The 26952-nt window shown below is 36.1% G+C and overlaps 1 protein-coding gene across 2 annotated transcripts in view; it reads right to left on the minus strand.

Annotated features, from left to right (window-relative positions):
• The window catches only part of CENPE (centromere protein E), a 92363-nt gene continuing 65411 nt past the window's right edge, over positions 1-26952 (minus strand). For both annotated transcript variants that reach the window (XM_010363334.2, XM_030924315.1), the window contains 7 exons: positions 16706-16924; positions 14006-14191; positions 10134-10246; positions 8014-8111; positions 4970-5153; positions 2955-3241; positions 1-512 (listed from right to left, as the gene is read on the minus strand). In XM_010363334.2, coding sequence (XP_010361636.1) covers positions 418-512; positions 2955-3241; positions 4970-5153; positions 8014-8111; positions 10134-10246; positions 14006-14191; positions 16706-16924 — 1182 coding nt within the window. In that variant the 3' untranslated portion in view covers positions 1-417. The remainder of the gene's footprint in view (positions 513-2954; positions 3242-4969; positions 5154-8013; positions 8112-10133; positions 10247-14005; positions 14192-16705; positions 16925-26952) is intronic.

Genomic DNA, 26952 nt, shown 5'->3' on the forward strand with positions numbered 1-26952 from the left:
TGGTGATTCAGAACTACTAAACATTTATTGAATGTGTAAGGTATTAAAAATGTTTACAATTTTGTTAATAAAATGATGTTTTATATTAATGTATGTATTATGCTTTGGAATATGCTAAGTCATGTAGATAACTTTACATTTCTTTCAATAACTTTATTCTTTACAAAATATACAAATAAATAAAACAATTCAACTTTTAAAAGTATTACCATATGCAAGAAGAAGGTATTGCTATCACCATTCTAAATTACCACAATACATTCATTTCCTGTTCCCTTATCTTTCAACTCTAGTGGCAAAGTAAAGACTGAATTGAAATTAAGCTGCACTACGACATCATTACCAGGGACAGACACATAAACAAAGTCATTTCCAAACAAGGAATGCTGGACCTCCAGAGAAGTGACGAAGAGGAGTCTACTGAGTTTTGCACTCAGGCACATCTTTTCCTGAGGAGGCATGCCAAGGACCTGGCTGAGAATCCACGCTCTCTGCTCCTGCATTTTGTACCTCTGAGAAAGAAAATGGAAACATTAATCCTATTACAAAAATTTACACAAGAACCAAGCACAGCTGGAAGTGGAAAGGACGTTAAGGCAGGAGAGATGTGAAGAATGAAAAAGGGCAACATGGTTCATCATGTTTGGTCATGAAGATCGTGTATTTCACCTTAGAGTTGGAGAAGTGCACTCCCCATTTTGTCCTAAAATGAACTATTAGACAAACCGTAGCCAAACTGAGAATAAAGTTTTATTTGGAATTCTTCAACTTGAAATTCAAAGTGAATCAAACATGGACTGATTGAGTTTTCTTTCATCCTGTTTCTCAAAATAAATGGTGTGCTAAATAGTATTTTAGAGAATATTTAGTTATCTTTGGAAAGCTTTCTGTGAGCCTTTAAAAAGGACTTTAGCTGCATCTATTTGCTTATAAATAATATTTATTTTACAATTATTATATTTATAAAAGTAAATCTAGTATAACTGGTCTTAGCAATTACCTTAGTTTGTTAAGGTAATTTAGATTACCTTTTATAATTGAAAGTAAAAACTCACATTTGCTTTTTAAAAGACTGGTATTAATTCAAGCTGGGACTATCTCATTTAATTCTGAATTGGTCAGTTTTTGATTTATGTATTCTTCTAGGCTACTCTTTTATTTATCTAAAAACAGTACCAGAGAGATCCATATATTAAAAAAGGACTCAAACATTTTTATTTGCAGTTTGATGAATTCACATTATGCATATACCTCTGGCACCAGCAGACAAAACCAAAAGGTGATTACAGCTGGGTGCGGTAGCATGCACCTGTAGTCCTTGATGCTTAGGACTTGAACCTAGGAGTTCAAGGCCAGCCTGGGCAACATAGCGAGACAGTTTCATGCAAGTGTTAGCTAGCTAATAGAAGGTCCTTAAATGTTTGTTAAATACTATTTCATGAAGAGAATATTTCAAACTTTTCTTGTTCCAAATGTTTCTGTACCTACCTATCTCCCTAAGAACACTTTTAGACTGTCAACTTGATCTAATTTTGATATAGTTGATGAGAACGGATAGATTTTTTCTTAATCACAAAGTAGAGGTTTATAAACTCTGGCAAATATTGCTAAAGGTTTTAAATGAGTTGGCAACTGCCTTTCTTAGTGTACAATTTTATTGCTTTAGATTTCTACAGTTGCATAACAGGGTACCTCTGGTAGGGTAGGCAGATACACTGTCACAAAGGGCTATGCACAATAGATGCTACGTGGTGAGAAAGACTACAAGAAATGCCATGTTACAGTTTCTCCTGCAAGTCCTCCCCCTTCTGTGGACAACCTCCATGCAGAGCTGGGGTAATCCTTGATACTTCCCCACTCCTTTGTTCAATCAGGTGCCTGGTGTTGCTGGTTTTACTCCAAAATCTCTCCTGTCGGTCTACTTCTCTCCATCTCTACTCCAAGTCCACACTACCATCATGTCTTGTTTAGACAACTGTCAAACTCCTGCTCCTACTATTTGGTGGTCACCTTAGAGATGAGGTGATGTTTTCAAAATGTGTGACTCACATTCTCCTGCCATTGCTTAAGATCTTTCAAAGTCTTCCTCTACACAATAAATGAAAAAATTCCTTTATATAATTTACAAAAGTCCAGCATTTCTGGCTCTTAATTCTCTCTTTGGCCTCACTGACTTCACCTACACAAGCTTGTACTCACCGTGCTCTGACCACACCATATTTCTTTCAACTCTCCCCTGGTCATGCTCCCACCTACCCTAATGCTGTTGCTGTTCCATCTGCCTGAGATGCTTTTCCCTCTGCTCTTTGTTAAGATAACTCATGTTAACCTTTTATATCTGATCTCAGTTTCCTTCCTCAATATTCCTCAAATACTTATTATATTCCTCATAGTCTTTTGTAGTTGCACTGCTTGAATTTCATTTTTTTTTTTTTTTTTTAAACCACTTGATTACTGTCTGTATCTTCCATCAGAATTAAGCTCTATGAAGGCAGGGACCACGTCTGGTTTTGCTTATCAATGTGCCATCAGGATCTAATCCTTAACACATAGAAGGGGCTCAAAACAATTTTGCTGATTGAATAAATGAATAAGTAAATGATTCGTCTATTATCTGGCTTGGGTAAAGTAAATATAATGCTATTGGATATTCTGGTCTATTGAATTGATAAGACTTTTCAGTAAAAGTTGCTTTTTAGGGTAGTATCTTCATGTCCTTGAGAAAGTTGCTTGTCTCTCTTTGGACAAAACTAAGGGCTTAAAGGGTAGACTGAAGACTTCACTTGGGGTAAAAGTGAATTGCACTTCATTGCTATGCCTTGGAGAAACCAACTTTCTTACACAGAGTCAGCAAATGAAGCCTGACATTGTAGCTTACTTGACTAAATCACTAATCGACTAATAAGTTCCAACTGTTACCTTCTGATTTTAAAGTAACCAGTATATTTACTTACCTGGACAAAGACCTAAATTTGAGTTATCAAAATAGCGAACTGGATGAGGTGATGGTAAAGACTTTGATCGGCTATCAAAAAACCAAGATTTTGGTGATTCTTTTGGCGTAGGATCATGTAAATTCCGTTCCTTGCATTGAGAGGGTGTAATTTGTTTCTTTTTAGAAGCTGTTCCAGTCACTTTAGGAGACTTCGGAGAATTCTCACAAGTTACTTGTTTGTAAGCCTCTCTTTTAAGTGTTCTTTCCTTCCAAGTTTTGACCTCATTGGAAAGATGCTGATTATTGCTTAAATGTGGGGGAAAAAAAGAGACACTGTAAGACTTCTTGATTCTTAAGATGTATTCACATTTATATTTAAAAATTAAATTGTGATGAAATATATATAACATAAAATATAACATTTTATCACATTTACATTTTAATTTCAACCTCATGCTTCCTGTTTTGACTATTTCCAAAGTTCAGAAAACAAAATGGATCTATATCAATTGAATAATGTAGTAAGTTTCCATGATCATGGAGTCTTGAAAACAAAGTTCTAAGTACATTAGGTTTTCAAATAAATCAATGATATAATCCAGAGTGGCTTATCTATTGATGCTTTGCCACAATAATTTGATAAATTAGTCTCCTGGATAGATGAATCTTTGATGTACCTTTCTTACTGTAAAAGAAAGATTACACTGTGCTCTTCTAGTTACAGTGCTGCTTCTTACAGGAGATGCCACCAGCATTTATCCTGTTCCTCCAGAGAGAAACCTGGGAAGCAGTCCTAGAGACCTCACTCTCTTTCATTTTAACAGTCATCCAAGTCTCTTGATACAATCTCATCCTATCTATCAAATTCACTTCCTTGTTTTTATCCCTATTGGAGCCAAGCTAGTCCATACTAAAATTATGTTTTGCCTGAATTACCATAAACACATTCTAAGATTGGGTCCCTCCATAATGCTCTAGCAGCCAAAGATGCTATAAGATTTCATCAGGCCACTAGCTTAAAACCCTCCGGTGCAGGTAATCCTGCCATTACATTTAGGATACCACTCCATATTCTTCAAAATGAACTATAAGGGTCCATGTAATCTGAATCCATTTACCTCTGGCACCTTGTCTTGCACTTTATTCTGTCTCATTCTCTATACCCTGGCCACACTGGATGTCTTTCAGTCCCACCAATTAGTTATTCTTCTTCACTCAAAGACCATGAACATGTTGTCCCCTGGCCTGGAAAACTTACCCTTCTTCTCTCATCTAGCCTAATTCCTATTCATTTTTCATATGTATTCTGATATAGGCATACCTTGGAGATATTGCAGGTTTGGTTACAGATCACTGTAATAAAGCAAATTGCAGAAATCTTTTGGGTTCCCAGTGTATATAGTAGAAAGATTAGTGCAATAAAACGAGGTATGCCTGTTTGTTGGCTTCTTGATCAACCAACCCTCTACCCCTAACACCTAGATAATGTTGGATTTCTCTTTCATAATATAACCCTTTTATAATCTCCTTTTTGTTTCTGTTTCTTTTTTAATAGCTTTCATGGCAAAGAGTCATTCGTAAAATTATTTAACCCTTTTTTTCCCTACTGTATCACAGTAGAGTGCTTGGGGAAAAGATTCTAATCTTCCACTGTGCTAGAAGCCAAATAATTTGTTAGATCTGTTTATAAAGTAAAAACCCTACAATAATGGACGTAAGGAGTTCCTAAGTAAAGCCTCACTGGCTTGGGTATATGGACTTGTGGTGTATTTCAGCTGCCCCCTCAAAGGTCTTTGTTTCTTCCCTGTTTCTTGGCTTGGTTAGGAATTGTCAGTTGATAGACAGCAAACACTGGAATAGTGTACCCATATTCTCATTTTTTAAAAAAAGACACTTATTACATGAGCTCTAAAAATTACTTTCCCCATAATGACTGAAGTGTTACCACCTGCAAAAAATATGTGCATATACCATGTCCCTACATATATGTAATAGCCATAAGCATACTATCTGTATCATGTAAGCAGATCTTACCTTAACAAGTCATTCTTTTGCTTTATTAGCTGTTCATTTTGCTGCTTTAACTTAGAAATTTCCTTTTCTAGCCTTATATGTTCACTTTTCAAAATAAGAGCTTTTGTGTTTTGTACAATGCCGCTGCCACCTCCACAAGTTAAGGGTTTATTTGAAGGCTGAGAATCAGTATGTTCTGATATCACTGTGGGAGGAAAATACACAAATAGGTGATAATTTTAATTGTCTCCAAAGTTCAAAATAAAGGAAATACTATTAAGTACAATAAGCCATTATAGAGACCAAAACACCTCAAGTCTTGTTTCCCTGGAAGTCACCCTTGACTTCAGCCTTCTACTGTACTCCCTGTTTATCTGACCAACCATCAATTCTATGCCTCTAGAATCCCCCTCCACCAATTTCACTAACATATCCCGATCACCAAGATCTTTCACCCGGACTGCAGCAATAGCAATCCTCTCCACTTACAGCTGTCCTTTGTTGATCTATATTTTCTACATCAGTTTTCCCCTGGAGGGCTTGTTACAACACAGTGCATGTGTGGCGGGGAGGTGAGGTAGGGTGAGAGGGCCACCCTGTCATTCAGTGCATTATATATATTCAATACATATTATTAACTAAATATATGTTAGGATAATATTGAAGCACATATTAAATATTCTACACTATGTGTGTAAAGAGTCTGTTTTGTAAATTGTAGGCAAAGTTGCATAAAAATGTGAGATAGTTATGAAGTGGATTAATCCACTAGGTCACTGGGAATTCACAAAAGACGGATAGTGTGTGTGTGCAGGGCAATTCTTGACGTCTATTTTATTTTGAATTCATCTACATTATGTACCTGAAAGTCATCTACAAATCAAGAATAATTATCCTCAACCTTCTGAAACAAAGAATCCTCACTTCTGTTTTTACCTCTTTAAGTTTCTTGGTAGGCGCTGTGGTTATCCTGTAACAGATACTAGGGAAATTTAAGCTACAATAGGTACTAGACAACACCTTAACACGTTTAGCACCATTTTTTTTTTTTTTTGGAAATGATAACAATAATACAAGCAAAACGAGCAGATATCTTGTTTTGCTTAGTATTTGAAATTTTCAATGTGCTTTTACCCACAACTTTTGGTTTGATCTTTATGTATGTGTGTGTGTGTGTGCGCGCATGTATATAAATAAGTGTATATGTATATATGCTTTTTAAAAAAAGACACTTATTACATGAACTCTAAAAATTACTTTCCCCATAATGACTGAAGTGTTACCACCTGCCAAAAATATGTGCATATACCATGTCCATATATGTGTGCGTTTAACTATATATGTGTGCGCGTGCGTATATATATGTATATACACTTATATGTATCCTGTAACATGTAATATATGGAATTCTATATATTCTGTAAATATGTATTATATACAAGTAATATATATTGCACATTGAAAATTCCAAAAACTAAGCAAAACAAGATATCTGCTTGTATTATATATGCTTATATATAAGTGTATATAAGTATATACACTTACATACACATGTGCATGCACAAATATGTATACACTTATATATGTATGTATAAGTATATATACTTATGCATACATATACTTACATATACATGTAGTTATACATATATACTATATATACTTATAAGTATACTTATACTTATGTATAAGTATATATACATATATACACTTATGTACTTATAGGTATATATAAGTGTGTATATATACTTAAGTATATGTAAGTGTATATATATGCTTATAAGTATATATAGGTGTATATATATGTATATATGTGTATATATATACTTATGAGTATATATAAGTGTACATATATATAAGTATATATTAGAAAATGCTTCACAGCAGTTCTGTTTATTCTGTTTTTTTCTCCTGTAAAAAAGTATATATAAGGAGGCATTAGGAGATATACCTAATGTAAATGATGAGTTAATGGGTGCAGCACACCAACATGGCACACGTATACATATGTAACCTGCATATTGTGCCCATGTACCCTAGAACATAAAGTATAACAAAAAAAGAAAGTGAAAAGACAACCACAGAAATGAGATAAAATATTGTCACATCATATATCTTGTATGTGACCTGCATCCAAAATACGTAAAGAATTCTTACTACTCAATAATAAAAAGACAACCAAATAAAAAAAGTATATGAGTATATAAGTATACTCACATATACGTTTAAGTATATATATACACTCACATATACATATAAGTATATATACTCACATATACTTGTAAATATATAGTATAAGTATATATACTTCTTATATATGTATATATATGTATATATACTTATAAGTATGTATATAAGCATATATATATATGCCTATAAGTTAGAAGATCAGATGCTAACCCCATGATTTCACATAGCCATTGAGATCTGCACCTGACTTAGTTCAGTACTTGTTCTACTGCACAGCTATCTCAAGTACTGTTCAAGCATTCTTTGTTTTCAAACAGGACAGACAGAATATGAAAAAAGGTAGTTTGAGGAATGCATATATATTGAGAAATTTGACCAACAGATCTAAAAAGCATATCTCAGATAAATTTCAAAGACCTTTGCAAGTAAATATTAACTTGGTATTTTTAGTTTCAAGAACAAACAGAATAGTATTTATTTTTACTGCACACCAATTATAACTTATGAAACGTATACAATTAAAATCTATGAAGACGTGTTTCATTTTATTGGGAAGCATAATTCTACATTGATATAGTATAAGTCATTCCTTTATTGCCTGAAGGTATCTTCACTAATAGGTAAAGATTTGACAATACAAAAGCAGAGTTCTTATTTTTCAAGAATCTATAATGGATAAGCATCTAAGATTACAACAAACTAAGATGTCACAAGATATCTGGAAATACGGTTCCAATAAATTCATTTAAAAATACATTGGTGGTCAACTTCTGTTTATTCTCGACTGTCACATACTACATAATATTAGTCTTCAAAGTCTGTTGTGTGTTGAGAAGTAAAATTTAAAGGATCTGAAAATATCTGCATTTTCTACTTACTTGAGGTATCTTGGGCCTGTTGACTTCTTCTGAGATTTTCTCTCAATAGCCTTATAACTTCCTTTTGATATTCTACAGTGGCTTTTGTAGCACTGATTCTAACAAAAACAATAAAAAGATGTAAAAAGTTCAGCAACTAATTTTTTACAGGAGAATAAACAGAGGTACTGTGAAGGATTTTCTAATACATCACACTGACATAATGCCCATAAGTTGCAGTAGATAAGCCCTCATGGTAACTCTCTGGTGCCATGTGCCTTATGGCATTAATGCCATCAAACTAGAAGCATTCTGCTTGGGTGCAGGGACAGTCTGGTTTTCTTATATTGAGAAACCCCAGTTCTTCTGAAGCTTCTGGAGGCCTAATTCATTGGATATTGAACAAAATTATAACTACCTAATTTTTTTTTACCATGGGGTCCTAGAAATATCTTGAAGGTATAAGGAGCATGAAAGAGAAAGTGCAGCTTTATTGCTATATGGTCAGGAAAGCAAACCCTGACTGCAGCTCTGGTCTAAGATGCTACAAAGGTCAAATTCTGATCACTGTTCTCTGGTAGAAAGAGACATTTTATGAGAGTTGCTAGTTTAGGCATTAATCAGCAACGATAAATTATGACTTTCTGCCTTTCTTAATGACTATGAATGTATCTGTATCTGCTGACCCTATTTTTTTTTTTTTTTTTTGAGATGAAGTCTCGCTCTTGTTCCCCAGGCTGGAGTGCAATGGCGTGATCTCAGCTCACTGCAACCTCTGCCTCCCGAGTTCAAGCAATTCTCCTGCCTCAGCCTGCCGAGTAGCTGGGATTACAGGCACCTGCCACCATGCCCGACTAATTTTTGTATTTTTAGTAGAGACAGGGTTTCACCATGTTGGCCAGGCTGGTCTCAAACTCCTGACCTCAGGTGATCTGCCTGCCTTGGCCTCCCAAAGTACTGGGACTACAGGCGTGAGCCACTGCACCCGGCCCTGCTGACCCTATTCTACAAGTAAATTTGTTTTTATAATTGAGAATCTAATAGATTTATGTTTCACTAAAACCAATAGGCTGCTTAGAGAGCATGAAAATTCTGAGAGTTACTCCCTGGGCAAAATAAGAGATCATTAAATATTTATTCAAGATCCTTAGGAAGAATGAAAAGTGTTAAAAGCCAGGAAGCATCTTAAATCCTCTAATATAAAACTTTCTTTACTGATTATGAATGCGAGGGCCAGAGAGAATAAACAGTATAAGGTGATGCATTAGTAAGTGAGAACGTATTTCATTTCTTTTTTGAGATGGAGTCTCACTCTGTCGCCCAGGCTGGAGTGCAGTGGTGTGATACCGGCTCACTGCAAGCTCCGCCTCCCGGGTTCACGCCATTCTCCTGCCTCAGTCTCCCAAGTAGCTGGGACTACAGGTGCCTGGCACCAAGCCCGGTTAATTTTTTTTGTATTTTTAGTAGAGCCGGGGTTTCACTGTGTTAGCCAGGATGGTCTGGATCTCCTGACCTTGTGATCCGCCTGCCTTGGCCTCCCAAAGTGCTGGGATTGAGAACGTACTTCTAATTCAGTTTCCTTGACTCTCTGTTTAATGTTCTTTTCATTATGCTATACCACAAAGAATTTAGGCATGCTGTTATGTATAATGCTACCTATAAATAAATCAGTAAAAAGAGGATATGCTCTTGGGCCCCAGGGAACTATAAACTAAAAGGAAATATAATCTTAACACAAAAACACAGTAAGACCAACAAATGAAATTAAGAGAAACAACAGAAACCTTAGTAAAACTGCTACACACACACACATACACACACACACATACACACACACACACACAAACTCTTAATGTTCACTTTCAGGCATAAAAAAGCCACTTAAAATTGTTTATATTATGTATGACTAAGAAGTGTTCAAAGACATAGTGTGTTAATTGATCAGAATTGTGCTTAGTTTTAAAAATTTTGCATATGTAATGAGATCAGTATATTTAAAATCTATGGATGTTTATACTTTTTAAAGAAGAGCAGTAACAATGTTTTCATAAATTTTATTTTAAAAATTTAACTAATGAAAAGTATATGTAGTTTAGGAAGAAAATCTACTAAAATAACATTAAATTAAGACAAATACGTACTCCTTTTCAAATTCTTTGGCATTTTTCATTTTCTCTAGGTCTATTTTCACAAGCTTCGTTTTGAGATCTTCAATTTCTTCTTTATATGGCTTAGCTCCTAAAGCAACTTTGTCCTAATTTTTTTTTTTTAGAGAAAATAAAAATAATTATTAGAGGAGCTTCAATTTCTCCAATTTTAAAGAATGGTTAGCTGTCTTTGCTCTAATTAAGGACATATAAAAATAGCAAACAATTCCAAATATATGAAAAAGCATCAATTTTAACCGAATAACTAGATATTGATATGAAGTCTATTCGAAGCTAATATGCAATTAGAAACACGATTTTCGCAATTAGAAACATGATTTTTGGCCGGGCGCGGTGGCTCAAGCCTGTAATCCCAGCACTTGGGGAGGCCGAGAGGGGCGGATCATGAGGTCAGGAGATCGAGACCATCCTGGCTAACACGGTGAAACCCCGTCTCTACTAAAAAATACAAAAAACTAGCCGGGCGAGGTGCCGGGCACCTGTAGTCCCAGCTACTTGGGAGGCTGAGGCAGGAGAATGGCGTAAACCCGGGAGGCGGAGCTTGCAGTGAGCTGTGATCCGGCCACTGCACTCCAGCCTGGGCGACAGAGCAAGACTCCATCTCAAAAAAAAAAAAAAAAGAAACATGATTTTTATTTCTTAAAATAAATATATTTTTTTCCAACTGAAAATACCTACAAAATGAAAAAAGTTGGAAATAATGAGAAGGGTGGAAAAAGGTAAATCAGAAAATGAAACAAAAAGATGTTGGAGCAGTGATGTAAACATCAAACTAGAACTAAATTCAGGTCACAAAACAGAGCATTACTAGGTATATTTTGTACTGAAACATAGTTCCATCCAGTGATACAAAACACTGTATTTTATAGCAGCAGTTTTAGTTTCCAGAAAAATGGAATGGAAAATACTGGGAGTTTCTACATACCCAGTGTCCCCTATTCCTTTTCCCCCATATTAACATCATGTATTAGTATGGTACATTTGTTATAAGTGATGAATATTGACACATTATTAAGATCTATAATTTCCATGACAGTTTATTTGTATTGTACATTCAGTGGGTTTTGACAAATGTAAAATGGCACATGTCCATCATTACAGTATCATACAGAATAGTTTCACTGTCCTAAAAAACCCTGTGCTCTGCCTATTCATCCCTCTCTTCTGCATTATCCCCGGCAACTGTTTATTTTTTTTTACTGTCTCTTAGTTTTGCCTTTCTAAAAATGTCATATACTTGAAATCATACAGTATGTAGCCTTTTCAGATTGGCTTCTTCCACTAAGCAATGTGTACTAAGGTCCTCTCATTCCTTTCTTTCTTTTTTTTTTTTTAAGACAAAGTTTCGCTCTTGTCGCCTAGGCTGGGGTGCAGTGGTGTGATCTCGGCTCACTGCAACCTTCACCTCCTGGGTTCAAGCGATTCTCCTGCCTCAGCCCCCTGAGTAGGTGGGATTACAGGCACTCACCACCATGCCTGGCTACTTTTTTGTATTTTTAGTAGAGACAGGGTTTGCCATGTCGGGGAGGCTGGTCTTGAAATCCTGATCTCAGGTGATCCGCCCGCCTTGGCCTCCCAAAGTGCTGGGATTACAGGCATGAGTCACTGCACCCGGCCCTCTCATTTAATTGTTGAAAACTATTCCATTGTATGAATGTACCAATTTATCCATTTACCCACTGAAAGACAGCTTGGGTGTGTCTAAGTCTTAGCAATTATGAACACAGCTGCTATTAACATACACATGCAGCCTTTTGTGTGTACATACATTCTCAGCTCATCTGAGTAAATACCAAGGAATACAACTGCTCAATCATACAAGTATGCTTAGTTTTGTAAGAAACTGTCCAACCATCTTCCACAGTGGCTGTAGCATTTTGCGTGTCCACCAGCAATTAGTAAGAATTCCTTTTGCTCCATACACCAGCATTTGGTGTTCTCGGTGTTTTGGATTTTGGCTATTCTGGTAGGTTTGTAATTGTCTATTATTTTAATTTGTGATTCTCTAATGACATATGATATGAAGCATCTTTTCCTATGGTTATTTGTCATCTGGGTCTTATGCCAATTTTAAGATTGACTGGTTGTTTCTTATCGTTGGTTTTAAGAGTTGTCTGTCTATTTTGTATAACAATCCTTCACCAGATTCATCTTTTGTATATAGTTTCTGCCAGTCTGTGGCTTCTCTTTATTCTCCGGACAGCATCTTTTGCAAAGCAGAAGTTTGTCTCAATAAAATCCAACTTACCAGTTTTTTCTTTATGGATTGTACCTCTTGTATTATAGCTAAAAAAGTCGCCAAACCCAAGGTCACTTAGAACTGCTATGTCATCTTCTTTGAGTTTTCTAGTTTTGCATTTTACATTTATGTCTATGATCTATTTTGAGTTTATTTTTGTGAAAAGTATAAGTTCTTTGTCTTTTTCTTTTGCTTGTGGATGGATATTTAGTTGTCTAGCATCATTAGTTAATCAGACTATCCTTTTCCCATTGAGAAGCCTTTGTTTCCATCTCTCCCAGAATAGAAATGAGAGTTCTGAAAATAGCTTACAGGGCCTTTATGATCTGGTCCTCGGCTACTTCTCACCTTATTTTCTACCTCTATCCTCTTGCTCATTCTGCTCTGGATGCACTACCTTGCTTGTTGTTTTCAGTTTGCTATTTCCTTTGCCTGGAACATTTCTCCCTGGCCACACAGTTTGCCCTATCACTTCCTTCAGATCATCTTACTGGTGTGACATTCCTCGACTCCCCTATATACAATCATCTCTCTTCCCACACATGTCCACCTTCACCCAGAACCATGTACAAAGTGAAATGGAAAAAAATTAAGCCTTGTCTGGCTTAATTTTTTTCCATTTCACTTTTTACCACTTGAGATATAATATACCTCTTAATATATATAACATATATAAAAATATACCTTCTATATTTTACATTTTAAGTTAATATTTTGTCTCCTTCAACTAGAATGTAAGTTCTTTGCTGGCATGGGCTTTGTTTTTTCACTGGCCTCTAGAACAGTGAGTAACACATAGCTGGTGCTCAGCAAATATTTGTTGAATGAAGAAAAATTGTGATCAATTATTTGTAATATTAAAAAATTACAACATTCTAAAACTTTATAGTTGAATTTTTTAGTTTCCAGCTGTAACGATAATTGTCAAAAAAACTTTTTTTTTTTGCCTCTCTACTCATGTCTTACTGAATAGACCAGAATTTTTAGAACAATGTTAAATATGAATAAAGCAGGCATTCTTGACGTGTTCCTAATTTTAACTGGAGTGAAAAGACACTGGAGCAGAACAGCAAATTTAAATATGCCAATTCGGATCAGACTCGAGTAGAAGAAATGTGAGAAGTGGCTGGAACTAAAACAAAAGGGAGTAGTGATTAATGAGTGTGTGATTTGTCTAATGACATTCAAGTTGAAAAACATTTAAATTATGGTTTTTCCCCCCAAAACAGGTCAGATTCAGTCCATGGGACATCAGGTGGGACTCAGTAACAGGAGCAGTAAGTAGAAAGAATTTAAAAATATACTCATCTAACAGTATTATATATTTTGATACGCAATTTTTTTGAAAAATGAAAAAAATATACACTTTAAACTATAAACATGTATGTCTTTTAAAAATTATTTTTCCAACATAATAAAAATAACATTTTACATGACAATACGCTCCTACATTTCACTTATAAGTTAAGTTGCTTCTGCATGAGTACTGAACTTCAGACACACATAGGTAATAGGAAGTTGTCGTGAGAGGGAAGAACAGAGCACCAAGAGAGCTGCTGAATTCAATATGCTAAACAAACAACTTTTATTTTTATGTTTAAGTTACCTGAAGTACTTGAATTGTCTCTTTTGTTGTTTCAAGGCATTTATTTGATTCATTAACTTTGGCTTGAAGTTTTGCTATTATGTCATTAGTCACCTCAAGTTCTTTCTGCATCTTTATAATCTTGCTTTCCTTATGCATAGCACTTTCTTTAGCTTCATGTAGCGAATTTTCCAGTTCTCGAATTTTCTATTAGAAAAAGCACACATTCATAAGCTCTATCATCAAGACAGAATCACAGTATACAAATTTGAGACAGAGATGATCATATTTAGGTATTGTTAACTTTTCACAGATTATATTAACAAAGAGAGGCCAAACATCATTCAATCTACAGACATGTTATTTCCCTCATTTAGATGATGATTTTTGGATTGAAAATGTCAAAGGTTTATATTATAATCTGTCTGCAAATTCTTAAAACATGCAGTTAAAAACAGCACAGTGGTTATGTGATTTATTAGTCAGCATAGTGCTAAGCATATTAAACAGGCACTCATATTTTAAATGAACACTACTTAAACAAACGACATTTGTTAATTGACTCTCTAAAGTAATATATATAACTTATCTTTCCCTTTACTTTCATTAATTTTTATTTATTTTTTTGGAGATGGAGTTTTGCTCCGTTGCCCAGGCTGGAATGCAGTGGCACAATCTCGGCTCTCTGCACTCCACCTCCTGGATTCCAGTGATTGTCCTGCCTCAGCCTTCCGAGTGGCTGGGACTACAGGTATGTGCCACCACGGCTGGCTAATTTTTGTACTTTTAGTAGAGATGGGGTTTCACCACGTTGGCCAGGCCAGTATTGAATTCCTGACCTCAGGTGATCTGCCCGCCTTGGCCTCCCAAAGTGCTGGGATTACAGGCATGAACCACCATGCCCACCCTTATTAATCTTAAATAGAAAAACACAAATATGTGGAAAAAAATTCAAAGACATATAATGAAGAATAAGTCTCCCCTTTTCAGACCCCAAGTTGACCCTGAAGCAATCACTACTAAATGTTTTCAAGTGTTTTCTTCCAGAAATTTTCTATCTATAACTAAATATACATGAATATAGTTTCTAAAAATAGTATACACACAATATACTAAATATAATTCTGCTTTATTTTAAAACTGGAGAACACATCTTTCCATTATCAACACATAGATCTCTCCTATTTTTGTCTTCACGGTCATATAGAATCTCACTTCATAGAGGTATCACATTATTCACACGTACACACTCTTTTTTTTTTGGCAAAATGTCTGGATTTTTTGGGGCCCATTTAGAATTCATTTTTGTTTAATGAGTGAGACAGGAATCCAGTCTTTTTTTTTTCCAGTTGGCTATCCTGTTGTATCAAAATCATGCATTAAGCAATCCATCTTTTCTTTCTTTTCTTTTTTTTTTTTTTGAGACAGTGTCTCACTCTGTTGCCTAGGCTGGTGTGCAGTGGCATGATCGTGGCTCACTGCAGTTTCGATCTCCCAGGCTCAAGTAATCCTCCCAGCTAAGCCTCCCAAGTAGCTGAAACTACAGGTGGACGCCACTGCACCTGGATAACATATTTAAAAAACACTTTTTTTTTTGTAGAGACAGGGTCTTACTATGCAGTCCAAGCTCATCTTAAACTCCTAGGCTCAAGTAATCCCCAAACCTTAGCCTCCCAAAGTCCTGGGATTATAGACTTACACACCTGGCCAAGTAAACGATCTTTTTTTCCACTGAATTGAATGTTACTGTTATCATACACCTGTACTACATTCTGATACTTAATTGGGTATATTTCTGAACTCTCTATTCTGTTCCACTGCTCTACTTGTCCATTCTTGCATCAAACTTGTCTAATGATAGTAGCATATATTTTATTATCTGCTAGACTATTTTCTTGGGTCATTGAAGATTGACCAACTTTCCTTTTGTTTCTTTAAATTATTATTTTGGTAGATGGATTTCATCTTTCCTCTATTTTATCTGTACCAGCTGACTGAGGTCTGTAATGCCCTACAAATCAAAACACTGTATACTAGTGATCTAGTTTTCATTAAGCTGGTGGTTGATGTTTTATCATAAGTTTTTGGTGAAAAATGATAAATTTTAATTTACCATTGGGATCCCTACAAAGTCGTTTTGTGTGCTAACAAAATATAACATTTTGCATATGTTGTTAGACTCCCGAGTAAGGGTAGTTAATAAATTAATTTGTTTATTCAAATAATGTACTGGTTCTTAGATACAAGTTAATCTGCATAACAATCTTGTTATATTTTTAACCTCATATTTTTATTGTGATTACAACATGAAGCAATATTAAATATGCTGGTGATAATAACAGAAAAGTTAAATTGCTATTTCTCTCCAAGCTAATATTTGTTCTGCATACGGACATAGATCACAGTTCAATAAAAAGTCACATGATTTGGAAAACTTTTATGGTAATTGTACCTTAAGCGGTAGTAACTTACACTATATTTTATGAATTTAATAATCAAATGAAGTTACAATTTATATTTTATAATAATATCTTACATAATGTCTAGCTTTATAATTAGTTTAGTTAAATGATAGCCAGAGTAGAACTACTAGTAAAAATCAAGCCCATCACTTACAAAAATAAATGTATTCATGTTCGGTAAAAAGTAAATACTATAATTTTGCTCTAAACTCTGTGGCGAAGCTGCAAATTGAATAAAATTTTATAAGAAATTATATACCTCTGTCGTTAACTGTGTAGCTCTTGATGTAACATGAGGATTCTTATTGTCTTGTGTGGTAGGATTAACCTGGGCACCAGATGCCAAGGAGGTCTTTAATGTTTGGTAGTTTTTAAATAGTTTTTCATTTTTCTCTTTCAGTGATTTCAGGTCCTGTTCCCACTCTTTGGATATGGTAGCACTTCTTTCCTCAAACTCTGTTGATTCATTCATTATGGCCTATTGAACAGTAAAATACCATTACAGCTCCAAAACTATTTATAGTAGTCCCCACTTACCTGTGATTTTATTTTCCATGGTTTCAGTTACTCTCAGTCAAAAATGGTCTGAAAATATTAAATGGGAAATTCCAGAAATAAACAATTCACAGGTTTTGAATTGCACACCATTCTGAGTAGCACAGTGAAATTTTGAGTCATCCTGCTCAGTCCTGCCTGGGATGTAAATCATCCTCTTGTCCAGCATACACTACTTGTTCACTTGATAGTCACCCTGATTATCTGATTGCTGCTGTATTGCAGTACTTGTGTCCAAGTAACCCTTATTTTAATTAATGGCCCCAAAGCACAAGAGTAGTAACGCTGGTAATTTAGACATGCCACAGTGAAGCTGTCAAGTGCTTCTTTTAAGTGAAAAGGTAAAAGTTCTCAAATTAATAAGAAAAAACCATTATATGCTGAGGTTGCTAAGATCTATGGTTAGAATAATATTTTATCCGTGAAACTGTGAAGAAGGAAACAGATATTTATGCTATTTTTGCTGTAGCACTTCAACCTGCAACAGTGTGTGATAAGTGCTTAGTTAAGCTAGAAAAGGCATTAAATTTGTGGTGGAAGACAAGAACAGAAATGTGTTCTAGTTGATGACAGTGTGATGACCAGCAAGCATGGAGCATCTATGAAGACTTCAGCAAGGGATCCCCTGAAAAAAGTGACATCAAGCCCTTTACTGCAAGCAAGAATTATTCATGGATTCAGGAATACAGAAGGTCAATAGCAGTCTAAGACGAAATCAAAATGTCTAGGTCATTCATATTTCTTCATCTTATCAGGTAGGCACTGTATCATCTCACATCGTAAGAAAGGAGAGTGCAGTAAAATAACATATTTTGAGAGTTCACATTCATATAACTTTTACTATAGTATATTGTTAAAATTCTTCTATTTTATTAGTTGTTATTAATCTCTTACTGTGTCTAATTTATAAATTAAACTTTATCATAGGTATGTATGTATAGGAAAACACAGAATACATAGGGTTTGGTACCACCCATGGCATCCACTCGGGGGTAGGGGGTCTTGATATACATATTTTTAAAAAACTTTAAAAAACCCTAGAATTCTAGGACAGTGTATAGGCTGAGGTTCATTATTTAGAACATTCTAAAACAGTACTTTAAAAGAATGTGAATATTCTTTGTAGTTTGCATCAGTTTCTGAAATTTCAGATGTTGGATGTGGATGATGACAATAAAATAAATAATGACTAGAGAGGATTCATATTGATCTGCAAGATGATAATCTCACTTTATTAGATTGTACTAACATATGAAAAGAACATGAAGAATTATGCAGGTTAAAATCATTATATATGCTATGGCTGATAATGAAACACTAACCGATATCTAACAGCAGAGCACAGCTAGAAACTTAACAATTATCTATTTTTCTGCTTCGTTACAAACCTCAATGTTAGCTGGGCATGGTGGCTCATGCCTGTAATCCCAGCACTTTGGGAGGCCAACACAGGTGGATCACAAGGTCAGGAGTTCGAGACCAACCTGGCCAGTAATGGTGAAACCCTGTCTCTACTAAAAACACAAAAATTAGCCAGGCCTGGTGGCGGGCACCTGTAGTCCCAGCTACTTGGGAGGCTAAGGCAGGAGAACTGCTTGTACTTGGGGGCAGAGGTTGCAGTGAACCAAGATCGCGCCACTGCACTCCAGCCTGGGTGACAGAGCGAGACTCTGTCTGAAAATAAAAACAAAAACAAAATAAACCTCAATGTTAAAAAGGAAAACAACTCACTGCTTGTTGGCAATTGATCTGAGTATCCTGTATTTCTGTACAGGGAATAACAAACAATACTCTTTTATATTGAAGGCTAACTAACTTTGAAATTACTGATATCTTTTTTACTTCCTAATTCCTACCAATTGTACTTTCTGTTCTCATCATGAATGGCCCATTGGTATCACCTCATTTGTGGCTTTGTGGTCATTCTACCAGGCTCAGATCTTAAATTTGTTGTCTTCCTAACACCCTGGACACTCCTTGGCTCTGGACTACAGACCTCACACCATACCAAGTTATTAATGCCTACTCTTATGTACTGGAAGAAGCCACATATACATGCTGATCCACACAGTAGAAATCCCTACTCTCTAATCACAACTGGGTCCTCAATATTACAAGAAAAACATCAAATTACAAATAGAGATGATCTTATCCAAACATCGGTTTTGTGCCTTTCTCTACTGATTGTGGACTTTTTTGTTTTTTCTTGAAATCGCCAACTGCTATTTTGCTAGCTCTGGCTAATCAATAAATAGGATGAACTCTCCATGGGAAAACTTTTTAAAAAGGGTATTATTCCTTATTTCAACATGATTCCAATACAATTTGCAGATGAAATTAAATTGTCAGAAAAGAACTACCCAAACATATGAACTATAAAATACATTTTGGAAACGATAATATTAATCTAGCTATCATTGCTCCAATTTAATAAAAAGAAGCAATCTTTTGACTGTTACATGTTTTACCAATGAAACAGAGAAGGGATTACTTCTGAAAGCAGGATGAATACTGCAATTACTTTTGGACTCACCAAATACCAATCAGTGAAATGTAAAACAAGTTATCAAACTGGTCTTAAGCAATGTTAGTCCTTATGACTCAGTACATTTGGGCTGATCACCTTGGGAACAATGATAAAAAAAAAAAATCACAATTTTGAAGTTTCCAGTTTAGCATTTTAGGTGTTTAGAAGTTGCCAGTCCAGGACATGTGCAGTGGCTCATGCCTGTAATCCCAGCGCTTTGGGAGCCTGAGGCAGGTGGATCACAAAGTCTAGAGATCGAGACTATTCTGGCCAACACGGTGAAACCTTGACTCTACTAAAAAATATACAAAAATTAGCTGGGCCTGGTGGTGTGCGCCTGTAGTCCCAGTTACTCGGGAGGCTGAGGCAAGAGAATCACTTGAACCCAGGAGGCGGAGGTTGCAGTAAGCTGAGATTGAGCCACTGCACTCCAGCCTAGGTGAGAGTGAGACTCTGTCTCAAAAAAAAAAAAAAAAAAAAAGAAGTTACCAGTCCATCCTAACAACAAGGAAAAAGCAAAACAAATGAAAAAAAATCTACAAGTCTGCTTAGATCCACCAGAGAAGTGAGGTTGCAGGCAAAGGGATGCTCCCCAAACTGGAGAGGCAGAGAGGCAGACACAGAGAATCATAACAGAGCAGAAACCTTTGCAGGAACCAGTTATGGGGTAGGAAAACCTGAATTGCAATGATGAACTATTGGAGCTCAGTGTTAACTCTGAAAGTTAAAAACTTTGGGGGACCTAGTCATACAGTGGCCGCCACACTTTTGTGTTTACCTTCAGGAGATCTACCAAGTCATCACAGTTAACATTGGAGAAATCCCTTTGTGAGTCTGGCAGGAGAGGAGAAAAGGAACCATTTTGAAATAAAACAGAGCATTTTTATTTTTTCTTAAGGTCTGCCCTCAGCAGAAACTATTTTACAAGAGCCTAACATACTGGGGTTTTATCAGGGCCTAATATATCTGGAAGAGGGGGAAATACTAAGTTTCAGCTGGCTCTTGCCTTCCATGTGAAGGCAGGGAAATATACTCCACCTGTCACACACCACACATACCTTGCCACTACACTACTAAAGGCCTGTTTGCTACGGTTACTTTTACCCACGAAATCATGCCTGCTTTTCAGCAAAAAAAAAATTACAAGACATACTACAGGGCAAAAAACACAGCTTGAAGACAATGAATAAGCATCAGAACCAGAGTCAGAAATGCCAGGAACATTAGAGTTACCAGACCAGAAATTTTTAAAAAATTGATTAATATGCTAGGGGCTTTAGTGGAAAAAGTAGATGACATGCAAGAACATAAACAATGTAAGAAGAGACACAGAAATTTTGAGAAAAAAAATAAAGAGATGCTAGAGATAAAAAATGCTGTTAGACTTTAAACCATCAAAGATCAAAAGAGACAAAGAAGGCCATTACATAATGGTAAAGGGATCAATTCAACAGGAAGAGCTAACTCTCCTAAATATATATGCACCCAATACAGGAGCACCCAGATTCATAAAGCAAGTCCTTAGAGACTTACAAAGAGACTTAGACTCCCATACAATAATAATGGGAGACTTCAACACTCCGCTGTCAACATTAGACAGATCAACGAGACAGAAAGTTAACAAGGATATCCAGGAATTGAACTCATCTCTGCACCAAGCGGACCTAATAGACATCTATAGAACTCTCCACCCCAAATCAACAGAATATACATTCTTCTCAGCACCACATCGCACTTATTCCAAAATTGACCACATAATTGGAAGTAAAGCACTCCTCAGCAAATGTAAAAGAACAGAAATTATAACAAACTGTCTCTCAGACCACAGTGCAATCAAACTAGAACTCAGGACTAAGAAACTCAATCAAAACCGCTCAACTACATGGAAACTGAACAACCTGCTCCTGACTGACTACTGGGTACATAACGAAATGAAAGCGGAAATAAAGATGTTCTTTGAAACCAATGAGAACAAAGATACAACATACCAGAATCTCTGGGACACATTTAAAGCAGTGTGTAGAGGGAAATTTATAGCACTAAATGCCCACAAGAGAAAGCAGGAAAGATCTAAAATTGACACTCTAACATCACAATTGAAAGAACTAGAGAGGCAAGAGCAAACACATTCAAAAGCTAGCAGAAGGCAAGAAATAACTAAGATCAGAGCCGAACTGAAGGAGATAGAGACACAAAAAACCCTCCAAAAAATCAATGAATCCAGGAGTTGGTTTTTTGAAAAGATCAACAAAATTGACAGACCGCTAGCAAGGCTAATAAAGAAGAAAAGAGAGAGGAATCAAATAGATGCAATAAAAAATGATAAAGGGGATATCACCACTGACCCCACAGAAATACAAACTACCATCAGAGAATACTATAAACGCCTCTATGCAAATCAACTAGAAAATCTAGAAGAAATGGATAATTTCCTGGACACTTACACTCTCCCAAGGCTAAACCAGGAAGAAGTTGAATCCCTGAATAGACCAATAGCAGGCTCTGAAATTGAGGCAACAATTAATAGCCTACCCACCAAAAAAAGTCCAGGACCAGATGGATTCACAGCTGAATTCTACCAGAGGTACAAGGAGGAGCTGGTACCATTCCTTCTGAAACTATTCCAATCAATAGAAAAAGAGGGAATCCTCCCTAACTCATTTTATGAGGCCATCATCATCCTAATATCAAAACCTGGTGGAGACACAACAAAAGAAGAAAATCTGAAGCCAATATCCCTGATGAACATCAATATGAAAATCCTCAATAAAATACTGGCAAACCAAATCCAACAGCACATCAAAAAGCTTATCCACCACGATCAAGTTGGCTTCATCCCTGGGATGCAAGGCTGGTTCAACATAGACAAATCAATAAATGTAATTCATCACATAAACAGAACCAGTGACCAAAACCACATGATTATCTCAATAGATGCAGAAAAGGCTTTTGACAAAATTCAACAGCCCTTCATGCTAAAAACGCTCAATAAATTCGGTATTGATGGAACGTACCTCAAAATAATAAGAGCTATTTATGACAAACCCACAGCTAATATCATACTGAATGGGCAAAAACTGGAAAAATTCCCTTTGAAAACTGGCACAAGACAGGGATGCCCTCTCTCACCACTCCTATTCAACATAGTGTTGGAAGTTCTGGCTAGGGCAATCAGGCAAGAGAAAGAAATCAAGGGTATCCAGTTAGGAAAAGAAGAAGTCAAATTGTCCCTGTTTGCAGATGACATGATTGTATATTTAGAAAACCCCATCATCTCAGCCCAAAATCTCCTTAAGCTGATAAGCAACTTCAGCAAAGTCTCAGGATACAAAATTAATGTGCAAAAATCACAAGCATTCTTATACACCAGTAACAGACAAGCAGAGAGCCAAATCAGGAATGAACTTCCATTCACAATTGCTTCAAAGAGAATCAAATACCTAGGAATCCAGCTTACAAGGGATGTCAAGGACCTCTTCAAGGAGAACTACAAACCACTGCTCAGTGAAATAAAAGAGGACACAAACAAATGGAAGAACATACCATGCTCATGGATAGGAAGAATCAATGTCGTGAAAATGGCCATACTCCCCAAGGTTATTTATAGATTCAATGCCATCCCCATCAAGCTACCAATGAGTTTCTTCACAGAATTGGAAAAAACTGCTTTAAAGTTCATATGGAACCAAAAAAGAGCCCGCATTGCCAAGACAATCCTAAGTCAAAAGGACAAAGCTGGAGGCGTCACGCTACCTGACTTCAAACTATACTACAAGGCTACAGTAACCAAAACAGCATGGTACTGGTACCAAAACAGAGATATAGACCAATGGAACAGAACAGAGTCCTCAGAAATAATACCGCACATCTACAGCCATCTGATCTTTGACAAACCTGAGAGAAACAAGAAATGGGGAAAGGATTCCCTATTTAATAAATGGTGCTGGGAAAATTGGCTAGCCATAAGTAGAAAGCTGAAACTGGATCCTTTCCTTACCCCTTATACGAAGATTAATTCAAGATGGATTAGAGACTTAAATGTTAGACCTAATACCATAAAAATCCTAGAAGAAAATCTAGGTAGTACCATTCAGGACATAGGCATGGGCAAGGACTTCATGTCTGAAACACCAAAAGCAACGGCAGCAAAAGCCAAAATTCACAAATGGGATCTAATTAAACTAAAGAGCTTTTGCACAGCAAAAGAAACTACCATCAGAGTGAACAGGCAACCTACAGAATGGGAGAAAATTTTTGCAACCTACTCATCTGACAAAGGGCTAATATCCAGAATCTACAAAGAACTCAAACAAATATACGAGAAAAAAACAAACAACCCCATCAAAAAGTGGGGAAAGGATATGAACAGACATTTCTCAAAAGAAGATATTCATACAGCCAACAGACACATCAAAAAATGCTCATCATCACTCGCCATCAGAGAAATGCAAATCAAAACCACAATGAGATACCATCTCACACCAGTTAGAATGGCAATCATTAAGAAGTCAGGAAACAACAGGTGTTGGAGAGGATGTGGAGAAATAGGAACACTTTTACACTGTTGGTGGGATTGTAAACTAGTTCAACCATTATGGAAAACAGTATGGCAATTCCTCAAGGATCTAGAACTAGATGTACCATATGACCCAGCCATCCCACTACTGGGTATATACCCAAAGGATTATAAATTATTCTACTACAAAGACACATGTACACGTATGTTTATTGCGGCACTATTCACAATAGCAAAGACTTGGAATCAACCCAAATGTCCATCTGTGACAGACTGGATTAAGAAAATGTGGCACATATACACCATGGAATACTATGCAGCCATAAAAAAGGATGAGTTTGCGTCCTTTGTAGGGACATGGATGCAGCTGGAAACCATCATTCTTAGCAAACTATCACAAGAACAGAAAACCAAACACCGCATGTTCTCACTCATAGGTGGGAACTGAACAATGAGATCACTTGGACTCGGGAAGGGGAACATCACGCACTGGGGCCTATCATGGGGAGGGGGGAGGGGGGAGGGGGGAGGAGGGAGGGATTGCATTGGGGAGTTATACATGATATAAATGATGAATTGATGGGTGCTGACGAGTTGATGGGTGCAGCACACCAACATGGCATAAGTATACATATGTAACAAACCTGCACGTTACGCACATGTACCCTAGAACTTAAAGTATAATAAAAAAAAAAAAAAAAAAATGCTGTTAACAGAAATGAAGAATGCTCTTGAAGAGTTCATCAGTAGACTGGCTGAAGAAAGAAACTCAACTTGGAAATATGACAATGGAAACTTCCAAAACTGAAAAGCAAAGAGTAAAAATACTGAAAAAAACCCTAAACAACATTCTAGAACTGTGGGGTAATTATAAACGGTGTAATGTATACATAATGGGAATACCAGAAGGTGAACAGAAAAAGAAAGAGCTGGAATATGTGAAGTAATAATGATTAAGAATTTCCACAGATTAACAATGTACACCAAACCAGGAATCGAGGAAACTCATAATGCTAAACGGGACAAATACCAAAAAAAAAAAAAAAAACAAAACAAAAACTATATCTAAGCATATCATATTCAAACTTCAGAAAAATCAAAGTTTTAATATTTGAAGAAGCTGGTAGGGAAAAAACACCTTACCTATAGGAGACTGAAGGTAAGAATTACATCAGACTGTTCTGAAGCTATTCAAGCTAGAAGACAGTGGAGTGAGAAAACATAACAACCTATAATTCTATACCATGTAAAATTATTCTTCAAAAGTGAAGTAGACATAAAGACTTTCTGAGACAAACAAAAATTGAGGGAATTTGTTGTCAGTAGACCGGCCTTGCAAGAAATGGTAAAAAGAAGTTCTTCCGAGGAAAGGAAAATGATACAGTCAGAAACTCAGATCTACATATAGAAAGGATGGGGCGGATCACGAAGTCAGGAGATCGAGACCATCCTGGCTAAAACAGTGAAACCCCGTCTCTACTAAAAAATACAAAAAAACTAGCCAGGTGAGGTGGCAGGCGCCTGTAGTCCCAGCTACTCGGGAAGCTGAGGCAGGAGCTTGCAGTGAGCTGAAATCCGGCCACTGCACTCCAGCCTGGGCGACAGAGCGAGACTGTCTTTAAAAAAAAAAAAAAAAAAAAAAAAAGAAAGGATGAGCACAAGAGAAGGAATAAGTGAAGGTAAAACAAAAACGTATTTTCTTATGCCTAACTGAGCTAACTTATGTATGCTTACCAATAAGTGAGATGAATGATGGCAATGATACAATGGATGGGAGGGAGAAATGATAAATATGTTGTTATTATAAGGTACTTATATTATCTGTGAGGTGGAAAGTGTTATTTGAAATTGGACTCAGATTAGCTGTAAATAGATATATTGCAAACTCTAGAGCAACCACTAAAACAAGATAGAAGTATACTTGTATGCTAAGCGGAGAAAATGGAATCATAAAATAATTAAAATCATAAAAGGCAGAAAAAATGTGGAAGACAAAAACAGGTACAAAAAATAAGGACAAAAAATAGAAAAGAGAAACAATATGGCAGAGATTAATCCAATTATATCAATAAACACCTTAAATGTCAATGGTCTAAATACACCAATTAAAAGACTGTCAAACCAGATCAAAAAACAAGAGCTGACTGTATGTTGTCTACAAGAAACCCATCTTCAATATAAGGACACATAGATTAGAAAGTAAGGGATGGAGAAAGATACACCATGTTAAAACTAGTCAAAAGAGATGAAGTAGCAATACTAATTTCACACATAGCAGAGTTCAGAGCAAGGAAAACTATCAGGGATAAAGGGACACAGTGATAAAGACATCAATACCCCAAGAAGACATGGCAATTTTTATTTTGCATGCACCTAGCAAAAACGCATTAAAATACTTGAGGCAAAAAATGATAAAACTACAAGGAGAAGTAGATCAATCTATTATAGTTGGAGACTTTAATGCCTCTCCATCAGAAGTGAACAGATCCACCAGGCAGAAAAATCAGTAAGGACATAGTTGAATTTAACAGTACCATCTATCACCTGGATGCAATTGACATCTATTGACTAGTTCATCCAACAACAGCATATTATATATTCTTCTCAAACTCACATTGAATATTTGTGAAGACAGACCACATTCTGGACCCATCATACCATGTCTGCTCTCAGACTACAATGAAATTAAACTAGAAATCCAAAACAGCTGAAAAATCCCCAGATAATTAGATATTTAAACAATACACTTCTAAACAACATATGGGTCACAGGAGAAATAAAGAGAAATTAAAATGTATTTTGAACTAAATGAAAATATGACTTACCAGTATCTGTGGAATGCAGTAAAAGCACTGCTTAGAGGAAAATCTGTAGCATTGAATACATGTATTAGAAAAGAGGAAAGACC

Source organism: Rhinopithecus roxellana, chromosome 2 (assembly GCF_007565055.1).
Source record: "Rhinopithecus roxellana isolate Shanxi Qingling chromosome 2, ASM756505v1, whole genome shotgun sequence".
In the NCBI taxonomy this organism is placed as follows: Eukaryota; Metazoa; Chordata; class Mammalia; order Primates; family Cercopithecidae; genus Rhinopithecus; species Rhinopithecus roxellana.